Source organism: Neolamprologus brichardi, chromosome 18, assembly GCF_056152115.1.
Source record: "Neolamprologus brichardi isolate AB-2024 chromosome 18, ASM5615211v1, whole genome shotgun sequence".
Classification (NCBI taxonomy): Eukaryota; Metazoa; Chordata; class Actinopteri; order Cichliformes; family Cichlidae; genus Neolamprologus; species Neolamprologus brichardi.
Window position 1 is genome coordinate 3,677,884 of NC_142121.1, and position 18,270 is coordinate 3,696,153.

At 44.4% G+C, this 18,270-nt stretch overlaps 1 protein-coding gene across 1 annotated transcript in view; it reads left to right on the plus strand.

Moving 5' to 3' along the window:
- The first annotated feature begins 739 nt into the window (after nt 1-739).
- The window catches only part of tmeff1a (transmembrane protein with EGF-like and two follistatin-like domains 1a), a 127,646-nt gene continuing 110,115 nt past the window's right edge, over nt 740-18,270 (plus strand). The window contains exon 1 of the mRNA XM_087831440.1: nt 740-1,452. Coding sequence (XP_087687566.1) covers nt 1,305-1,452 — 148 coding nt within the window. The 5' untranslated portion in view covers nt 740-1,304. The remainder of the gene's footprint in view (nt 1,453-18,270) is intronic.

The following is an 18,270-nucleotide window of genomic DNA, read 5'->3' on the forward strand; positions in this document are numbered from 1 at the left end:
CGACTCACGGACCAGTCCGAGGCCCGGAGGTTGGGGACCGCTGGTTTAAAACACATACTTTTCAAAAATACATCATCCTGTATGGAAGGATATCTTATTGATCAGTGGGCCAGATTTGAACCTTGCCCATATTTGTAAATGACTTGTTGGGCTATAACCTGTGATACAGGTGTCAAACATTTCTCCCATCAATGACAGGAAGTCATGTCGAGCCACAGAGAAGTTTCTGGCAAAGTGACCATCCTTTATTTATCCAGCTAGAAAGTCTCAGTGACATTAAAGTTTTTAAGAGATCAGAGGGAAACAGAAAATTCAGCAGTAACTCTAAAACAGTTTCAAGTGTCCACAAAGGACTGATGATCGTGTAGGTGCAATAACAGTGAATTAAATGAAGAAACGACCTCTGTGACTCTAACTCCTCATCAATCTATCTAATCTGATAATCAATTCATCGTGACTCTGCTGATTATTAATCACGTGACTTTTTATTTCCAGGAGAGTTCAGCAGCGTGTTCCCGTGACATCGTTCCCGTGACATCGTTCCCGCCTCTCTCGGGACTTCTTAATGGAAAAATGTGAAAACTGTCTGAAGCAGCTGCTGGTGGAGCAGCAGCCTCCACTGGATTTCACGTCCTGAGTGGACACGCTTCCTTCTAAAGTGTCACGTGCTCCTTCTTGCATCGTTAACGATACTGAGCAAAACCGTCACGTTCGGTGTCGCACGTGCTCCCGGCCGTGGATGTGGGCTGTTTCAGGTCCGCGACCTGCCGGAGCTTCTTTCACTGCAGCCTTCTGCAGCTCAAGGTGTGCGTGCGCGCGCGCGTGCGTCAGGGGCGTGGAGGTGGAGGGGAGCGTTGCGTCCTCTCACGTGACCAGCCCGCCCGTCCTCCCTGCTCTCGGTCCGGATCTCTTTGTTGTGGTTGCAGCGCGTCTGTGAGCCGGAGCGCCCCGCTGAGCTCCGTGACGGATCCACGACGCGCGGGATCGTTTCGTGTGCGGCGCGAGACAGACAGCCGGATCCAGCCGGTGCAGCTCGGTCTGCCTGAAGATAGAGGCGCGGACGCAGGGGGAGGATGCTCCCTGCCCGGACCAACTGGACCGCCTCCCACACTTCCTGAACGCGGATCCGGCGAGCGTTACCCGCACATTCCTCCACCTTCCCCCCTCTGCGCTCTCCGTCAGCGGGGCACAGTGTGAGCCAGCCTCCGCCTGCTGCACCCGGGATTAAGCTGCGCTTTCCACCTGAACCGACATCCGAGCGCTGCGTCCCGCCGGCGTCTGCAGGTCGGATCGGCTTCTTCGCGATGCTGTCAGGCCCTGCGAGGCATCGCGGGCGTCCCGGCGGGGTCGTCCGGTGCCTGGTGTCCGCCTGCCTGCTGTCTCTGCTGCTGGAGGCTCGGGGGTCGTATCCTCAGAGCGGCGAGTGCAAAGGCAAAGGAAAGGACTGCACAGGTAAGACCTCCACCTCCTCCACCCCTGCTGTAAATCAGCCTCTGCGCTTTGAATAATCCTAATCTGTGTGCGCGGGTCTGTGTGTGATATTCCCGTGGGCACGTCTCTGTGATTCCGGGACTTGTTGGAGCCGCTGCTGCTGTGGTGACCTTTGAATCTCACTGGATCCTCATTGTCCTGCGTGTCCGTGTCTGTTGGCCTGTTTGAGCTTCGAGCTGAAATATGAAGTCGGGTTAATGTTCCTGCTGCTGGGAGTCCGGTTAGTCTGCGAGGCGTGAATTTAATCTGCTGTATCCACACATTTATTCCTAAAGAGCTGTTTACGATCTCACAGCTGATCCGAGCTGTATATCCGGTCCATGTTGTCATGATTGGATCCATGTGGCGGCTTCTGATGATCCTCTGCAGTCACTTTGTGGGTTGTTGTTGTTTTATTTTTCATTTCATTTAACTGAGTTTCGATTGAACATTTTTATGTTAAGACGTCTCTGTCTCAAACTTTCCTGCTGTTCTTTTGATAAATTTGGCCAAACTGTTGACTGAAGCTCTTTCCTCCTGTTTCACAGTCCGTGTTGAGTCGGTTTTATTTGCACATGTGAAGTTTCAGAGGGCTTCACAGACACGAAAACATTAAAAATGGGAAAAAACAAAATGTTCAAACATGCACAAACTAACAAACCTGTAAGAAACCAGAGCTAAAGACCGACGTTGATGAAGAAACCGAGCAGCTGATCTGTTCTGCACAGCAGCAGGTTCAGTTATTGACATAAAAACAAGAATCAAATGCAAAATAAAATGTTTTAAGAACATCTTGAAATGTTTGGCACAGTTTGCTTCTCTAATGTCTTGAAAACAGCAAAAGCTGCATTTCTAATTTTTCTCAGGGAGAAAAGCAGATTTTAATGAACTTCTCCAGTTTGGGATTCATGATTTTAAAGTTGCTTATTAGGTGAAAATGCAGCTTTAAAACTGCATTTACAGGAACATCAGCTGAGGCAGGTTTCAGGGGAGCAGTTGGGTGGAGGACCCCCCCACTGTGTCACACACTTCATTTCTTATATTCAGTCTTTACGTATGTGAGGAAAACACAGCGAGGCTCTCAGACGGCCTGTGTCACATTCAAATAATTAATCTCTGCTTTTCTCATCTAATACAATCCCGCTGACTCACACATACACATGATTTACTCTTCTGTCCTCTTCTGTTTGCCCGGGACGGCAGTCGGGTACCAGCTCTGACCGATGTGAGCCCACTCAGTTCAGTTTTAATGCGTCGGACACTTTTAATATACAGCTTCATATCGCAAGATAAATATCAGAGATGGCTCCGGATATCTGAGTCCCTCTGCTGTGTTCGGGGATGGTGGGAAGGAAGAAACCTCCATCAGATTCAGGCCAGGGAGACGCAGCTGAGAGGAAAGAGAAGCACGAAGAAACTCCTCCTAGATGTTAACGTAAGTGATGGAAGCTGTGAGGAAGACTTCTGCTCATCTTCCAAACGTTCTGCAAATTTCAAACACGTCACACATGCATCTGTTTTCTAAGTCTCGACAGTAGATCTCAAAAAAGCAGGCAAGAAGGACATGCAGACTTTTTTTTCATCTCTAAAGCAAATTACTGAAAGCTGACATGAAATGAACATCAGTTTGCAACAACATCTATAAACTGGAAGAACAGCATCTCACAGCTCATCAGACTCCTCCTCTTCCTCTTTAATTTCTGGCTTCTTCATTTTTGTCGAGTTGCCAGCAGGAGCTCAGGGCCCGTTAGCAAACGCACCTCAGCATCACACTAAACTACTAAGATGTAGAGAATCCACGCCGGTCTCTCAGACGCTGCACAGCTTACGTGACTTCAGTAAATGATTAGCAGCGTTCCTGCAGGTCCTTAAAGAGTCTTGAAATGTATTAAATGAATTAATCTGAAAATATGGAAATAGTTGGTATTTAAAAGTCTTTCAGGCGTCGAGAGAGTCGATTTTTTATTCATCGTTTTTTCTGAAAACAAGCAGATACAGATTATTTTCAATAATTTACTGATGGGCATTAATATCACACGAGCTACAACATGCATATTTTTTTAAAGCCAAGTTGTCTGACGGTCAAAGACAAGCAGACATGTGAATTCTGTGAATTTCCTTTGTGCAGGAAGTGTTTGAGATGTGTGAGGCAGCTCCCACACGTTTCCCTTTGTGGATGCAGATGAGGAAACGTTTGTTTTAACGTTTTAATACAGAGCGCTAGAACCAGGAGGCCGATGTCTCCTGGTTTGTTGGACTCAAAGTTCATGCAGATCTTTTGAAAAACTCCTTAAAAACTCTGAACTCTCTGGCTGCAGGAACCCTGGACAGTCTCATTTATGCATCGCTGCTTTGGCCGGTGGTTGTTTGCACACGGAGTGTGAGAACAAGCTGTGCAAACCAGCTAACAGCAGACTAGCAGCAGAATACTGACTCGTGACTGTGTTACTGTTGGGATCGTTTTGATTCAGGTTCAAACTGTGAGGATCGGCTTTCTGGGCCTTTTGTTGGTGTGCGGAGTGTCCGTGGATGTTTTTCAAGTAAAAAGAGTCATTTATGAAAACAATACTATTGAGAACGAGTTGACTGGAAGCTTCTGTTTTTACAAGGAGCCTGAACCAGGCGTGAAATGTTTTATAGTCGAGAAAATTTAAATATTAAAGCTTTAAATGTGCTGCTAATGACTGAGCCTCCAGATTGTTTTCATCATGGAAATTAATTATCTGTTATACAACCAATTAACTGTTGATTATATATAGACTAAAACTGTTTATGAAAATCTAGTTTGGATGCACTATTGGATGCTATCACATGTATGAGGAAAGCACCACAGCTCTGTCATATAATAAAACAATGAGCTGCGCCTCACGTCCAGCATCCCTGAAACAGCCTCATCGTGACCTCTGCGGTGAGCGAGCACCGAGCTTCTGTGAGCCTATCACTTACTCTTAGCGTAATGCTCTCTGACAGGGATTTTAGTCGATGCTATTTGCGATCGTGTTTGCATCCTGCTGCATCAATATCTAATATTCATGCATTCATTGCACCGTTACTCTGTTCTTCTTCTTCTATGAAATATTTAAAGGAAAAGAGCAGCAGCCATGTAAATGAGTGTTAGCTGTCACTCTGCAATAACCCGCCTCACTCATGTTTTATTAATGAACCTCTCAATTGCTTCTGCTCGGGCCGCTCGCCGTGTTTGCATTAAGAAACGGAGCGTTTTCCTCGCAGACGAGCGCCGCGATCCTCATCAGAACATAATGCCACGTTCTGCAGAGGCAAATGAAAATGTTCCGAGTCACTAAACAAACCAAATACCTTGATTTTTAGCACGGAAAGCCTAATTCACACAGTCAGCGCTCCATGCATAACAATAAGCGCGTGGCACAGGACTGAGTGTTGATACCAGATAATAATTGACTGCGCTTCTTTCAGAGCTGGTGTTCGTCTGAAAAACAGAATAAACGACGAGCTTTTGGCGTCTCGAGAGAGACGGAACAAAATGGGTTTTGGCACTTTGTTGGAAGCAGCGTGCAGCAGGGTTTGAAGGGAAAATGCAGCCCTGGAGAAACATCAAGCATTCATAGCGAACCAATATTCTCTGGTACTGAAGTGTAAAATATAAGATGTGGAAAAGCATTTGTGACACCAGCCATCTGCTGCTGAAGCTTGGAGTTTGGTTTCCATTTGCTGCCGTCGTTTCCTGTTACTTTAAGTTGGAGCAAATTTGGGCAAAGAACGTGGACGGGATGGATGCGTGAGCAGTTTACCGCTCGTATGAAGTGTATCACACATCCACGTGTTTCCTGTCTGTGAGCTGAATTGGACTGCACTTGTGGCGTGCCAACAAAGACACACTCAGGTGTTCTTCTGTTAATTAACACCATTAACAACTTGTGACATCAGAAATTCATCTTCTGTGGATGAGCTCTGGCTTCTGGTGACGGTGGTCCTCATTCAGCTCGGTGACCTCGGTGTAGAAGCAAACAAGCAGCTCTCCACCAGCTCGGGGTGGATGTCCAGAGCTGGAGGAGGACTTCTGTTTGTAGTCCAAGATGGCAGTTAGAGCAAGACGAGACGGCACAACCGCAACCCAACAAGCCCTGAGAGGAACACGACAAGGACCTGTTTACATCGACTGAACTTTCAAAATAAAAGCAAGGACACTGTCCACTAGTAAAAGGATCGCAACTTTTACTCAGAAGGGGGAAAAACAAACCCCAAAATCAATGATGGCAGCTATCAACATGCAAGGCCGGGCCACCCAAGTCTCTTCAGGAAACTTTCGCTTGTGCAATAAAAGCACAACGATGCAGCGCAGTCCTGCAACTCGACGTTGCACAGCTCGAGTCAGAACGACGGTCGAGTTCAGACACATTATCTTCTCATTAGGACAGAGAATATAATAAGATCCCAGCTGCCCCGGGGTTTCCATTAGAATAGAGCATAAATTAGTAAAATTATAAAAAAAAGAACAAAAGCTTAAACTGATCAGCAAAAGTTTGTAACTTAATACAGTTTATTTTCAGTTTACTGCTAATGTTCACTAATTAATGGAGGTTAAGTCGTTCATGTATGTAAAGAAGGTTCATGGGGATTCAGCGCTTCTTTCTGCTAAAGATTACGTCACTTTCTCTTCATGCTGGATGTTGGAAATCCAACATTGCATTATTGTGTCTGCACAGAAGAGGCAGTAAGACCTGTTAGCCTGCATGCACCGAACACGACGGCCACGATGGCTGGAACTTTTCATTTGCAGATTCTGCTTGACTGATTGTGTCCCAGCCAAAAAATGTTCTCAAGTTTACCTTTGGTTGATTAATCCCTTAAAAAGAGCCAAACTAAGAGCGGAGCTCTCAGCTGCAAGTCGACTGATTCAAACCAAGATTCGGTAAAGAAACGTGTATCTGCTGGAGAACACCACGACTCAGTGATGCATTAATCCACTCATCCAGGTTGTTACCCAAACCCAGGTGATTTATTTTGTTAGTTTGCATTGCTGCTGTTTTTGTTGACATCGGAAGATCTCATAAATAAAAAAGTTAAATATACAAGGTCTGCAATTCCATGACTGAAAAACACACCAACCATAAATAATTACAAAGAGCTCCACAGGAAAAAATGTCAAAAGTTTACTCGTTAGAAGCCTTAAATAGATTTATGAACCTTCACGTGTGAACGTGGGAGCTGCTGGGGGAGAATCATCACAAACAATAGTCGAGGCTTTGTGCTGAAGCGGGGAAATACCGGCCAGCAGTTTTTCTTCATATTTCAAATATATTTATTTTCACCGGTGCTCCCAGACTGTGGTAGAGAACGTTTGCACCCTCTCTAGAGCTGATGCGAAGAACCCTGGAGTGCCCAGTTTTTCACTTTTTAGAGATGTGATTTATGCTGATGCAGCTGTGAAGGTTTGAAAAGCAGCAGGGAGCTCGAGCTGTGCAGCGATGTCTCGACTCTGTCTGAAGAGAGTAAATGTAGCGTGGCGACAGAGACGCCGACTTTTCAGGGTTCTCGTCTTGTTTGTTTGTTCAGGTGAGGTGTTTGGACATAAAGTCGTCCGCAGGTGAAACGTTCTGCCATAATCGGCAGATTACTGCGAGAACAAGTAAGATCGGCGAGTCTGAAGCTCAGACTTTGAAGTCTCTCGTCAGCTCTGTCCTCCATATGTTTGTACTGTGTAATTTTGTGGCCTACCAACCATTTCATTTGGGATGCTTATTTTTCTGGAGGCACATATGTTCAGCAGACTCCCCTCGCTGTATCCGAGGATGTGGTTTAGAGCTGTTTTTCAGCCAATTAAAGGCTTAAAAGGGCCTATTCTGTTTCTCCTTATTTCTTTGTATATATCTCCTGTTCCAGTCGTGGATGTTCATATTTAACACGGTCAAAGTTTGGAAAACGAGGTCAGTATGAAGGTCTCTGATCGTCCTGAACACTCAGTTTGAAGCAGTTTTTTTTCTGCTCTTGCATCTGAGTGATGTCATCGAGTTAATCTGATGAAGCAGATGTTAGACTTGGTGATTATCTTTGGTGGGAACCATCATTTTTTTTCATCTTTCATCATTGAAAATAGATTCACTTCAGTTTCAAATAAACAAGCATCTTTACCTGAATAACTCTGAGCTTTGTATTTGCCTTTTTGAAAATTTCACAATTTTTGCATTCAGGTTCTGTAACGTGTGGAGGGAAGTGGGAACCTCTGGTCATGACCGACTCTATCAGAAAAATCCTGAAACTGAATGTTGCCCCATCGTCCAGTAAACAGCCTATGACTGCATGAAAATGGTTAAATGCTGAACTTCTTTCTGTCTCAAAGTCTGGAACTGGACTTTTAATGATTGAATTTTAAATAAATGGAATCAAAAACCTTCAAAAATTCAGCTCTTCTGGGTTCAGGTAGAAATTGTACCCATTAGAAATCCTTGTCATGTTGCCTTTTATTCTCTACTTTATTAATATTTGCTCGTTCGCCTTTTCTTCATCTGGATTGGTTTAATGGAAGCAGGTGGAGATTTAGCTCCACCTGTTGTTGAACTTTAATCACATAACAACAGTACATGGAAACCTAGAGTTGGATGATTTGTTACCATTTTTACCCAATGATCATCAGTCCAGAAAACTAGCTAGCTAGCTAGTTCCGGTGAAGCTAGCTAACTAGCTAGCTAGCTAACTAGCTAGCTAACTATTGTTGAACCTGTTGTTGAACTTTAAATAATCACATAACAACAGTATATGGAAACCTAGAGTTGGATGATTTGTTGTTACCATTTTTACCCAATGATCATCAGTCCAGAAAACTAGCTAGCTAGCTAGTTCCGGTGAAGCTAGCTAACTAGCTAGCTAGCTAGCTAACTAGCTAGCTTCACCGGATAACAAAAATAACACAAGAAATTGCCCAGAAACAGCCGGTTATCAACAGCTGATGTAGTTCAAACAGAGTCAGGCATCACTTTGCTCTTTATTTTACTGATTTATTCAAAAATATAGATTAAGATTTTGATCAAACTCAGAGGAAATGAGACATCAGTTGTAAATCTGTCCTTGTGTCGGCTGTTTGTAGTCTCACTGTGACTGTGGTCGTTCAAGCTTTAAGTTTGAAACCCGTGGCACACAACAAGTATTTTATTTCTTGGTCAAAACAAGTTCATTCCTGTGGCTTTCTCCAGCTCCCTGCTCTACTTCTTACTTACACAGCTGCAGTATGAGTAATAAATCTCATACAGTAAAATGGCAGGACTTGGACGAGTGCCTGGACGGGCAGGTGGAGCAAAGAAGTGAAAGAAATCAAACTCTACAGTTATTTTCGCCTAAATGTCACCTGAAAACTGGGGAAATGTCAGCAGAGATGGGCTGTAATTAATAGCAGTCGGCTGTTCCCCGACAGGACGAGGAGCACTTAGTCACGATCTCCTTTTATTTTGTCGGGTGCTTCGCTCGGGCTGAGTCGGGTTATGTTCCCTGACAGCCGGGACGGAGCTCACTCACCCTCGCCAAGATAAATGAAATCATACTGTATAATTTGGCCCTGCGCGAGGCTTTTAAACGCTCGCCTCCTGGGAGATCCTTTCAAAGTCCTCCGCCTCGCCCCACGGAGCGCGCTCAGAGGCTCGTACGTGTGTGCCAGGAAGCGCAAACACGACAAATTTACTTGGGGAAAGTGTAACAGGCGCGATTAAATTTTCAGCAGCGGCTCCGACATGAACAGAGCTGCGGATGAATATTGATGTTCTGTCGATGCTGTTTACTGTTTACACTCGGAGGCCGTTTAGCCGAGCAGCTGATGATGAGAAGGACATCCACCCCTCAGTAATCTTCCTGCCAAGCTGGAGGGGTGGAGGAGAATAGTGACGAGCAGGTAGAGGGCCGTGGTTCAGGTGTCGCTGTGATAATGTCATCAGCGACAGCGGTGAGGCAGATTAATCTTCGGTGGCCTGTTTTTCAACATGATAATGAGACGACATGAATAATTTGCATTTGAAATCAAGAACTGACAGGACAGCGTTTCTCGCACACACGCACTATAATGAATGCATGTAAATATGTTTGGGTTGTCAGCTTTTATTTTTGAATCCATCTGAAATAACAATGCCATCCACAGCCGATTTAAACAATCCTCTCGCTCTTATTTTGAAAGAGCAGCTGCTGGTAACATGATATCCAGCGCCCTTCCTGTCGGTTTAACCACAGATAAAAATAAAAAAATGCAAAAGTGAGTCGCAGTATATGGCTGCGCAGCTTATGGAAGTAAAGTCTGTGTGCTTTGCATCTCTTTAGGTTTGTGTGCAGCTTCCACTCTGGCTCAACATAAATAAGGAGGGAGGCGCTATCCTGTGATCTTACTCAGAAATTTGCAAAATAAAATATGAATTCTCCCAAAAATATTCAATTCAATTCAATTTTATTTAGATAGCGCCAAATCACAACAAAAGTCGCCTCAAGGCGCTTCATAGATACAGAGAAAAACCCAACAATCATATGACCCCCTATGAGCAGCACTTTGGCGACAGTGGGAAGGAAAAACTCCCTTTTAACAGGAAGAAACCTCCGGCAGAACCAGGCTCAGGGAGGGGCGGGGCCATCTGCTGTGATTGGTTGGGGTGAGAGAAGGAAGACAGGATAAAGACATGCTGTGGAAGAGAGACAGAGATTAATAACAGATATGACTCAATGCAGAGAGGTCTGTTAACACATAGTAAGTGAGAAAGTCAGTGATGGATTTACCTGCTCTCAGCAGTTGTAACATTTTCACCTCACCGTGCAGGCAGGTCCGACTTCCTGCTCCACAAAGCTGTAGTTACTTCAAATACTCGTAGGCTAATATTCTAAACAACAAATCGATAACAGCTTAAATGATTAATGCACAATAAATCAATATCTGTATATACGGCACCTAAAACTTTAATATAAAAGCAGTGGAGGACATGCTTTCCCCTCTGTAGACTCCTGCCAGCATGCTGCAGGTGTCCCAGCTAGAAAGAGGGAGGACGGCTGCTGTCAGCCTGCGGCCAAGTTTACCAGAAATCTGATTACATTTAAAGATGGAGGCAAACACACAGAGCTCCCCTTTTAGCGTCTTCTTTATTCAGCATCCCGTCGCTGTGAAACGAGTCGGGGCAGATGGGAGCCGCTAAAAACTTTAAATTTAAAATCACGACGATTTTAAACTTTGAACAGTGACTGCAAGAAAAACGACGGTTTGCTTCTCGGGTGAGTCAGAAACACCATGACTCCTTCAAATGGGCCAACAGCCAACCAATCGGCTTGCACAGCTGACTTACTGTTTCCAGGCCACCAGGCCTTTGATTATAGGCCCGGCTCCCTCGAACTAACATCAGTCACATGGAGGTGGTTCTCCAGCTCGATCATCTCAGGTTCATCAATGTGAGGTATGAGCGAGTTTCCAGAAAAGAGGCGGAGCAGCACGTTTCTGAAATAAAGCTTAAACTACAAACACAAAGCAGCAGAGTGAGACTCTGACAGCTTTACAGCGTGCATGGTTTTATAAAGAGCTGCATGAACATGTGTGTTTCAAGTGCTTTGAGTGGTCAGAGCAGCGCTGCAGCACATTTATCAGCATCACCGTCCCGTCGTTAAGCTTCAGGAAGATCTGATGATAACTGCGTTTTCAGGGACATTGATTTGCTGGTTAAATCAGGTTATTGCTGCAGCAAGAGTTACGCTCTTTCAGCGGGAACTCCGGCAGCCTTTCAGAGTCTGAGAGGAAGTGAAGAACCCATAAAAACAGGATTTAATCCAGTGAGTAGTCTGAATTTAATGCAAGTTCAACAAACAAACCGGTCTTAGGTTCCCTGTTTTAGGATCATATCACTTTTTAAAGGCTGATAGGATAATAAAATCTCTGTAAACTTGCAGCCACAATAAAAAAAGCCCCTAAGAATCTGGATTTCTTACTGATGCTTGACTGGGAAAGACTTCAGTCTTTAAAAACTAAAGACTCTCTCTTACTATCTGCAGTCTGAGCTCTGAGGGAGCTTCCAGGAATGGTGACGCTGTTTTCCAGAGAACTGATCAGTAGGCGGTGGTTTGTACATGTCGATGTCCCGTCTGGAGCAGGCTGCTGTGTGTCTGCACTGTGTCTGGTGATATACTCCACATGGAAGTATCAAAGGGGGAACCTTTCATGAGACGTGAATCTTACTGGAACCACGGGAATCAGAAATTTCTCCCTCCGGCGTTCCCGTCCCAGCCTGCCTCTGCTTTGCCTCGAAGCTCCCCCAATCAACCAAGCGCCACCGGCGCCGGGGAAGACGGAGCGGTCGACTGGTGAGACCGAAGGCTGCCTTCTTACGTCCCGGGAATGATCAATACTTTGAGGTGGCCAGATCTGACTACGTCAAACACTGGACCTCCCCGACCATGATCTGTGCATACAGGCCTGCACTGAATCCCTACTTGCAATTATTTTGGTTACCAGCAAATTCCCACATTCGTAGGAAGTTTGCATTCAATTCAATTCAATTTTATTTATATAGCGCCAAATCACAACAAAAGTCGCCTCAAGGCGCTTCATAGATACAGAGAAAAACCCAACAATCATATGACCTCCTATGAGCAGCACTGTGGTGACAGTGGGAAGGAAAAACTCCCTTTTAACAGGAAGAAACCTCCAGCAGAACCAGGCTCAGGGAGGGGCGGGGCCATCTGCTGTGATTGGTTGGGGTGAGAGAAGGAAGACAGGATAATGTCAAGGATGCATGGATCCAAATACTCACGGAATATGTGTGAAACGGGAAAGTCAAATGTCGTCCACTTCCTGTTTGTGCTACACTTCTCCGAGTCTCAGCAAGTAGTTGGTGAGTGTTTGCAGACAGGTGGGCAGTCGGCAGAAACCAAACCAAAGCAATCACAGGAGGGTTTTGGTTTAACGAGTCTGCGCTGGAAGCTTTAGTCCTTTTTTATTCCCCACAAATATTTTCTTGCAGAAATAAAAACCCTGGGATTAAAATCTGGAAATGCACAAACATCTAAGGATTCACTTTGGCTTTAAGCGCAGGGCGTCCACAGTTTTTTCTCCTTAAAGTCTTTGCAGAAGAATCAGTTTGAGGCTGACGATGAGGAGCGAAGCAAACGCAAAGCTGCATTTTGGGTGATGGCGTGTGTGTGTTTTGGCTGTTTAACAAGCGTTTTATTCCTCGTAATGAAGCAGAAACAAACAGATGATAAATGACAAGATGTTCCTTCTGCTTTCCGTCCCCATGTGAGGAAAAAACAACCAAAATATCAATTTATTCACAGCACAGCAGATAGCAGCAGAAACAACATTAATCATATTTCTGGCACAGACACAATACCTCCTCCAGGATTCTACATATCAGGCAGTTTTAAGTGTTTCCATGCAGATGCTCCTGATTGATGACACGTCTGTTGTTTCATAAACACGAGCGCGGGCAGCGCCGGGAGTTTCTGAGATGATTATGCTCAGGACTTGTTGTTTCTGTGACTCCGTTTTTCATGTCAGAAGGTCTTTATCGTGTCCTGGACGATCGCATCCTGAATAAACTCCAGATATTTGAGTTAAACTTTGCTTTTTGTCTCCTAATTTGAATAATTAACGAGTTGAGGTGCGATGAGCCCGAAAACCTCCCAGAGGATTTTCTCTTCTCCTGAGACGCGGAGCAGGAAGGAGCAGGACCGGCCGCCGGAGTCAAATGGAGAAAATTGAAAATTGATTTTTCTACTCTTTGAGAAAATAATAGCTCAGGAGTTGGTGGGAACATTTCTGCACTTAATTTGACGGCAGTTTTGTCTTTTTGGACAAAATAAATGTCAGAGCAGTCATTTCCTCAGCCTTTCCTGTATCACAGCCCAATTTTTAGGATCCCAAATGATCACGACAGCAGCAGTCGGAGAGCTGACAAGTTGTCATCTGAATTTATGTCTTTTGTCTTTTAAGAGCTCAAAGAGCTGAAAGCTCGAGTATTAAATATGAATTAGAAGTGAGATAACGCTCTTTAGCAGGATGAGAACAAGTCTGAATGCGAAGCAACGCTGAAGAAATCCCTTCAACGTTTTAATGAGCCCCTTAATACAGATTTAGTCGTTTATTTGAAAACTCTTGAACTGAAATATCCTCTGTCAGAATTTTAGGCTTGTTTAGATTAAGGTTTCTGTTTTTTAATAATCTGCACGTAGCAGAAACTCCGACAGAAGTTTGAGCTTGATGGGCTCTGACTGCACCAGAGATGAAGAACATCTAACAAACCTGCAGCCGGTGGATGGTTACTGTGAAGCTGACCTCACCAAACTTCAAAGTCAGAGCGATGGAGCTCGTCTGTGTTTTCAGAGCTTGTTTGCGAGCAGAACTAACTCGATTACCTCAGTATTTATACTGTTGTTGCACCACTGATGATCAGTGTTGGGGAGTAACGGAATACATGTACCGCCGTTACGTATTTAAAATACAAAATATGAGTAACTGTATTCCGTTACAGTTACCGTTTAAAAAGGTGGTATTTAGAATACAGTTACTTTGTTGAAATAAATGGATTACACGGCGGTACTTCCCTGTTTCATATTGTGGCGGGTCAGGACTGTTTGGGTTTTGTTTGACAGCTACGTTCTGTTGTTCCCAGTGTTGCCAACTCCTCAGTAAGGAAAATCACTATTGGCTGTCCTAAAAGTCGCTAGAAGTCGCCAAATGACGTTATCGCCTAATTTGCATAATTGGTCATGCTAATGTAATTGTGACCTACGCTGTTGGAGAGAGAAATAACATCGTGGAAGAGACATAAAGTGAGTAAAAAAAACGTCCTAAATGCAGTTAGAGTTTATTTAGAACTACAAATTAAATTTCTTTTAGCAATTATTGTTTTTTTTAATGTCACAATTGCAACCCTGCTCCTTTATCCAGGCCTGGGCCGGCAAAAGTGACCCGAAATTGGCGCTCTGGTGGAGTTACTTTGTGTGTGAGAGTGTTTGTTTATAAGTAGTTTTAAACCTTGTGATCCACAAAACAGCGTAACAGTAAAAGAAGAATTGACTGCGTTACAGTCAGTGCGAGAGCAGCGGCTTCACTCATGCGCGATTCATTTGCCGTTCGGACGCACAGGTGTGAACGTCTCCTGCCCTGATAGCAGCTGGGGGAGGACTATCCTCCGCCTGTGAGCGCTTTGGCACGGGTGAGGCGCCCAAGGCAGCACCGCTGCTTGTTGAGAGTAAGAGCGATATGCATTTTCATGTCAAAAAGTCGTCATAAATAAGTCTCCAATAACACCAGAAAAAGTCGCCAGATTTGTTGCTAGTCGCTTTTTAGAAAAAAAGTCGCTGAGGGGGTCTGAAAACTCGCTAAATATAGCGACAAAGTCGCTAAGTTGGCAACACTGGTTGTTCCAGGCGGCAGCGTTACGGTTGCCATGGTTACAGGGTGACGCTCTCTCTCTGCGTGTTTCCTGGGTGAGAGAGCGCCTGTTGTTGTTGTTGTGCTAAGCTAACAGGCAGAATGCTACAGGTATAGCTCTAAAGAATGTAGCATCATGGGCAGTGTAGTCCGTGCTGCAGGGAGAATGGACTGCCATACCCGTTATGTGTCTGTGAGCGAGGGAGGGAGAAAAAGGAAAAGTACGAGCTGTCATCGAGCAGAAACGGGAGCTGGAAGCATGTAAATATAATAATAACCACTGCAGCCAAGAAGAGAGCCTGACGAGCCCAGTTGTAAGTAAGCTATTAAGACTCGACTGTACACCGTGTTCGTGTTTTCCTCTGAAACAATAAGTTCTGTTGGAGCAGCCTTTCAACGCCTCTCTCTGTCTCTGCTAGCAAAGTTGACCCAGACAACAAAGTAAAGCTAGTTTTCAGCTACGAGCCGACACAGAACCCACCGTATTAGCCAGAGGTCCCTTTACTACGGTTCGGAGCCGCGGACCTTCAGTAACAGTAATAAATCACAGCAATAGTACATTCATGTAGTTGTAAACAGCATGATAATATATTAAGTAATCCAAAGTATTCAGAATACGTTACTCTCATTGAGTAACGTTACAGAATACATTTTGGGGCATGTAATCTGTAATCTGTAATGGAATACATTTTAAAAGTAACTTTCCCAACACTGATGATGATGTGCTGTTGAGCAGTTTTCTGCTCTGCGTCACAGAAAACTGAAAAGCTTTTGGGACAAAACAAGAGATTCAAAAATCTCATTATGGCTTCTGGGACACTGACGGTGCACAAAATCATCTTGCTTTTAATCAATAAAATATTTGTGGTTTTGTGAAGCCTGCTGGCAGAGGAACGGACGTCACCCTCCCCTCTGTCCTCGTCACCGGAGGCTGTGAGGCGTGAGAACTGAATGTTCTGTTTGCTTTGACCGCCAACGTTAGACAACAACACAGCGAATGCTTTTTAAAGCCTCCAAAGACCTGCCACTTTCCAGAAGGTCTGCGGAAAAGTATGAAGTCCGGTTCACACTTTGATTCAGGGCTTTTACGTCTGTGACATAATGGAGTCCGAAGGGAGCCGTGAATCAGACCTTCATCTGTCGTAGATCTGCTGTCAGGTCGCATTAGCTGTAGCTGGCTGGATGTCGTCTTTGTGCTGAGCTTGTTTTCTAATTTCAGAAGCAAAAATGTCACTTTATACGACGTTTAAAGTATCAGTGTCTTAACAGCCGTCTTTACAGGACTGAGACATGGAGAGTAGAGAGATCGTCTTAAACTAGACGGTGTTACCTTTCACATGAAGTCTCGTGCATTTATTTTGACATTATGCTGTAAATTCACGAGCAGTCACCACAGCAGCTCTGCACGTCTCATTTGGTAGTTTTTTTTAGGTTGAAGGCCCGTCGTCAGGCATCTGTGTCTGCTGTTGAAGTTTCTGTCCCCACATCATCGCTGTGGCACCGCTGACCACAGCGCTGGTGGATGTTTTCAGGGAAAATAGTCCGAGTGAGGTTCGAGGATTGTCTCCAGTGATGACTCGGACCTGTGAGCCCCTCGGTGGATTTGAACTCAGGAGGAAACGGCGCTCACCTCTGCTCCACCGTCTCCCTCGTCATCGTAGTCTTTCTACCTTAATGGTTCCCAGAAGGTGAATCCTGTGTCCTCGGTGGTTGGGCTGCTCCAGTGTTGCAGGAACCACTAATTGCAATTGATTTAGTCAAAATTGAGATCTCGATTATTTAACACAGTTACTTGGGGCTGTTAACTTTACAAACACTGTTCATGTATTGATCTGAAGAGTCTCTGACACTGAATTTCTTTACACCTAAAAAATAAGTCACCTAAACATTAATTAACCCGTGAGAACCAACCAACACGACTGAAGGTGGACACAAAACCCTCTGTGGGGGAAAGCAGGCGTCTGAACTAGGGCTGCCACAAACGATTATTTTGATAGTCGACTAGTCACCGATTATTTTTGCGATTAGTCGACTAATCAGATCATCATCCATTGGACGTAAAACTAGAGCTTATTGCACCAGCAGCATCTGCTCTTATATAACTATCATTAGCTTACAGCTTTAAGTGTTTAAGGTCTGTGCTAACTAAAAATAAAGACAAGATGATAGTTTATTAAATTTTAATGAAATTTGCAGATTGTTTCGGTGAAGTTTAATAAACTCCTTGCTATCTAAAATATAACAGGACACCGGAGTAAATTCTCCAGCATCTCACACTTCTGATAATCAGCTGTCTGCTTGATGTTTATTCAGCTGTGTAAAAACTATAACTTTAATCTCAGCCAAACCGATTTACTCAGGAACAAATAAAATACTAAAAAAGCCAAACAATAACATTTTTAAGTTATCTAAGTGACTTATATATCATGTTTAACCTGAGTAGCGAAAGACAGCGGTGGGTTTGAAAACGATTAGCCGGGAGTCCGGTGTTCTCACGGCTCTAGTTAGCCTAGCCCCCGGCTAGCTATCGAGCTAGTGGGTAACAGACGTCTCCGAAAACGTCGGAGCGCTTTTGAAAATATGTGGTGTCTTGATAAACTGAGCAGATATTTGAGGTTTACACAGCTACATTCTCGCCTGAAAACATGTTAAACGTTTATTTTGTGACCCAGAAAGAATAATAAGAGTAATATTAAAACTAACTAGCTGCCGCCATTGTTGGAAACTGAGCTGGGCTGCGCTATGAATTCTGGGACACAGCTTCTTCTTCTTCTTCGGTGTTTAACGGCAGCTGGCATCCTTGTACATGCAGTGCTGCCATCTTCTGTTTCAGTCCGTTATTACACTCTTAAATCCTACTACTTATTCCTGCGTCTTTTGTGATCTTACAAAGCTTCAAACGACGCGTCGACTATTAAATCAGTCGTCGACGATTTCGATAGTCGACGTAATCGTGGCAGCCCTAATCTGTAGGCACCACCACGTTTTTATATCTTGTAGATTGTTCTTGTTAAACAAAGGCTCTCTTTCAGTCATCTTAACTCGAGTCAAACTAAAGAGGAAGTAAATCTGGGCGTTTGTGGACGAGTAAAAGTGCAGCGCTGTAAAGAAAAGAGCTGGATTCATAATCAAAATCAAACCGAGCACTTTATCAGTAAAAGGATTGAAGATTTTCAGGAACTTCAGGTTGAGCTGTTGGAGTTTGTGGGTCAGGGTGATCGGACCGCCTCAGAAGTCTGGGTTTGTGGGTTAAAGTGTGAGCGATGAATTTTGGATTGCATCACCTTCCTTAATAATAAAAACGGAGCCTGAAGTCACGCTGACCTTTTACTTGCAGAATCACGGAGACCACCTGCTTCACTCTGAGTCAGAGCAACCCAAAACTGAAATACCAGCACAGAGTGTGCTCGACAGATTATATTTGTGAAGGACAGATCGGA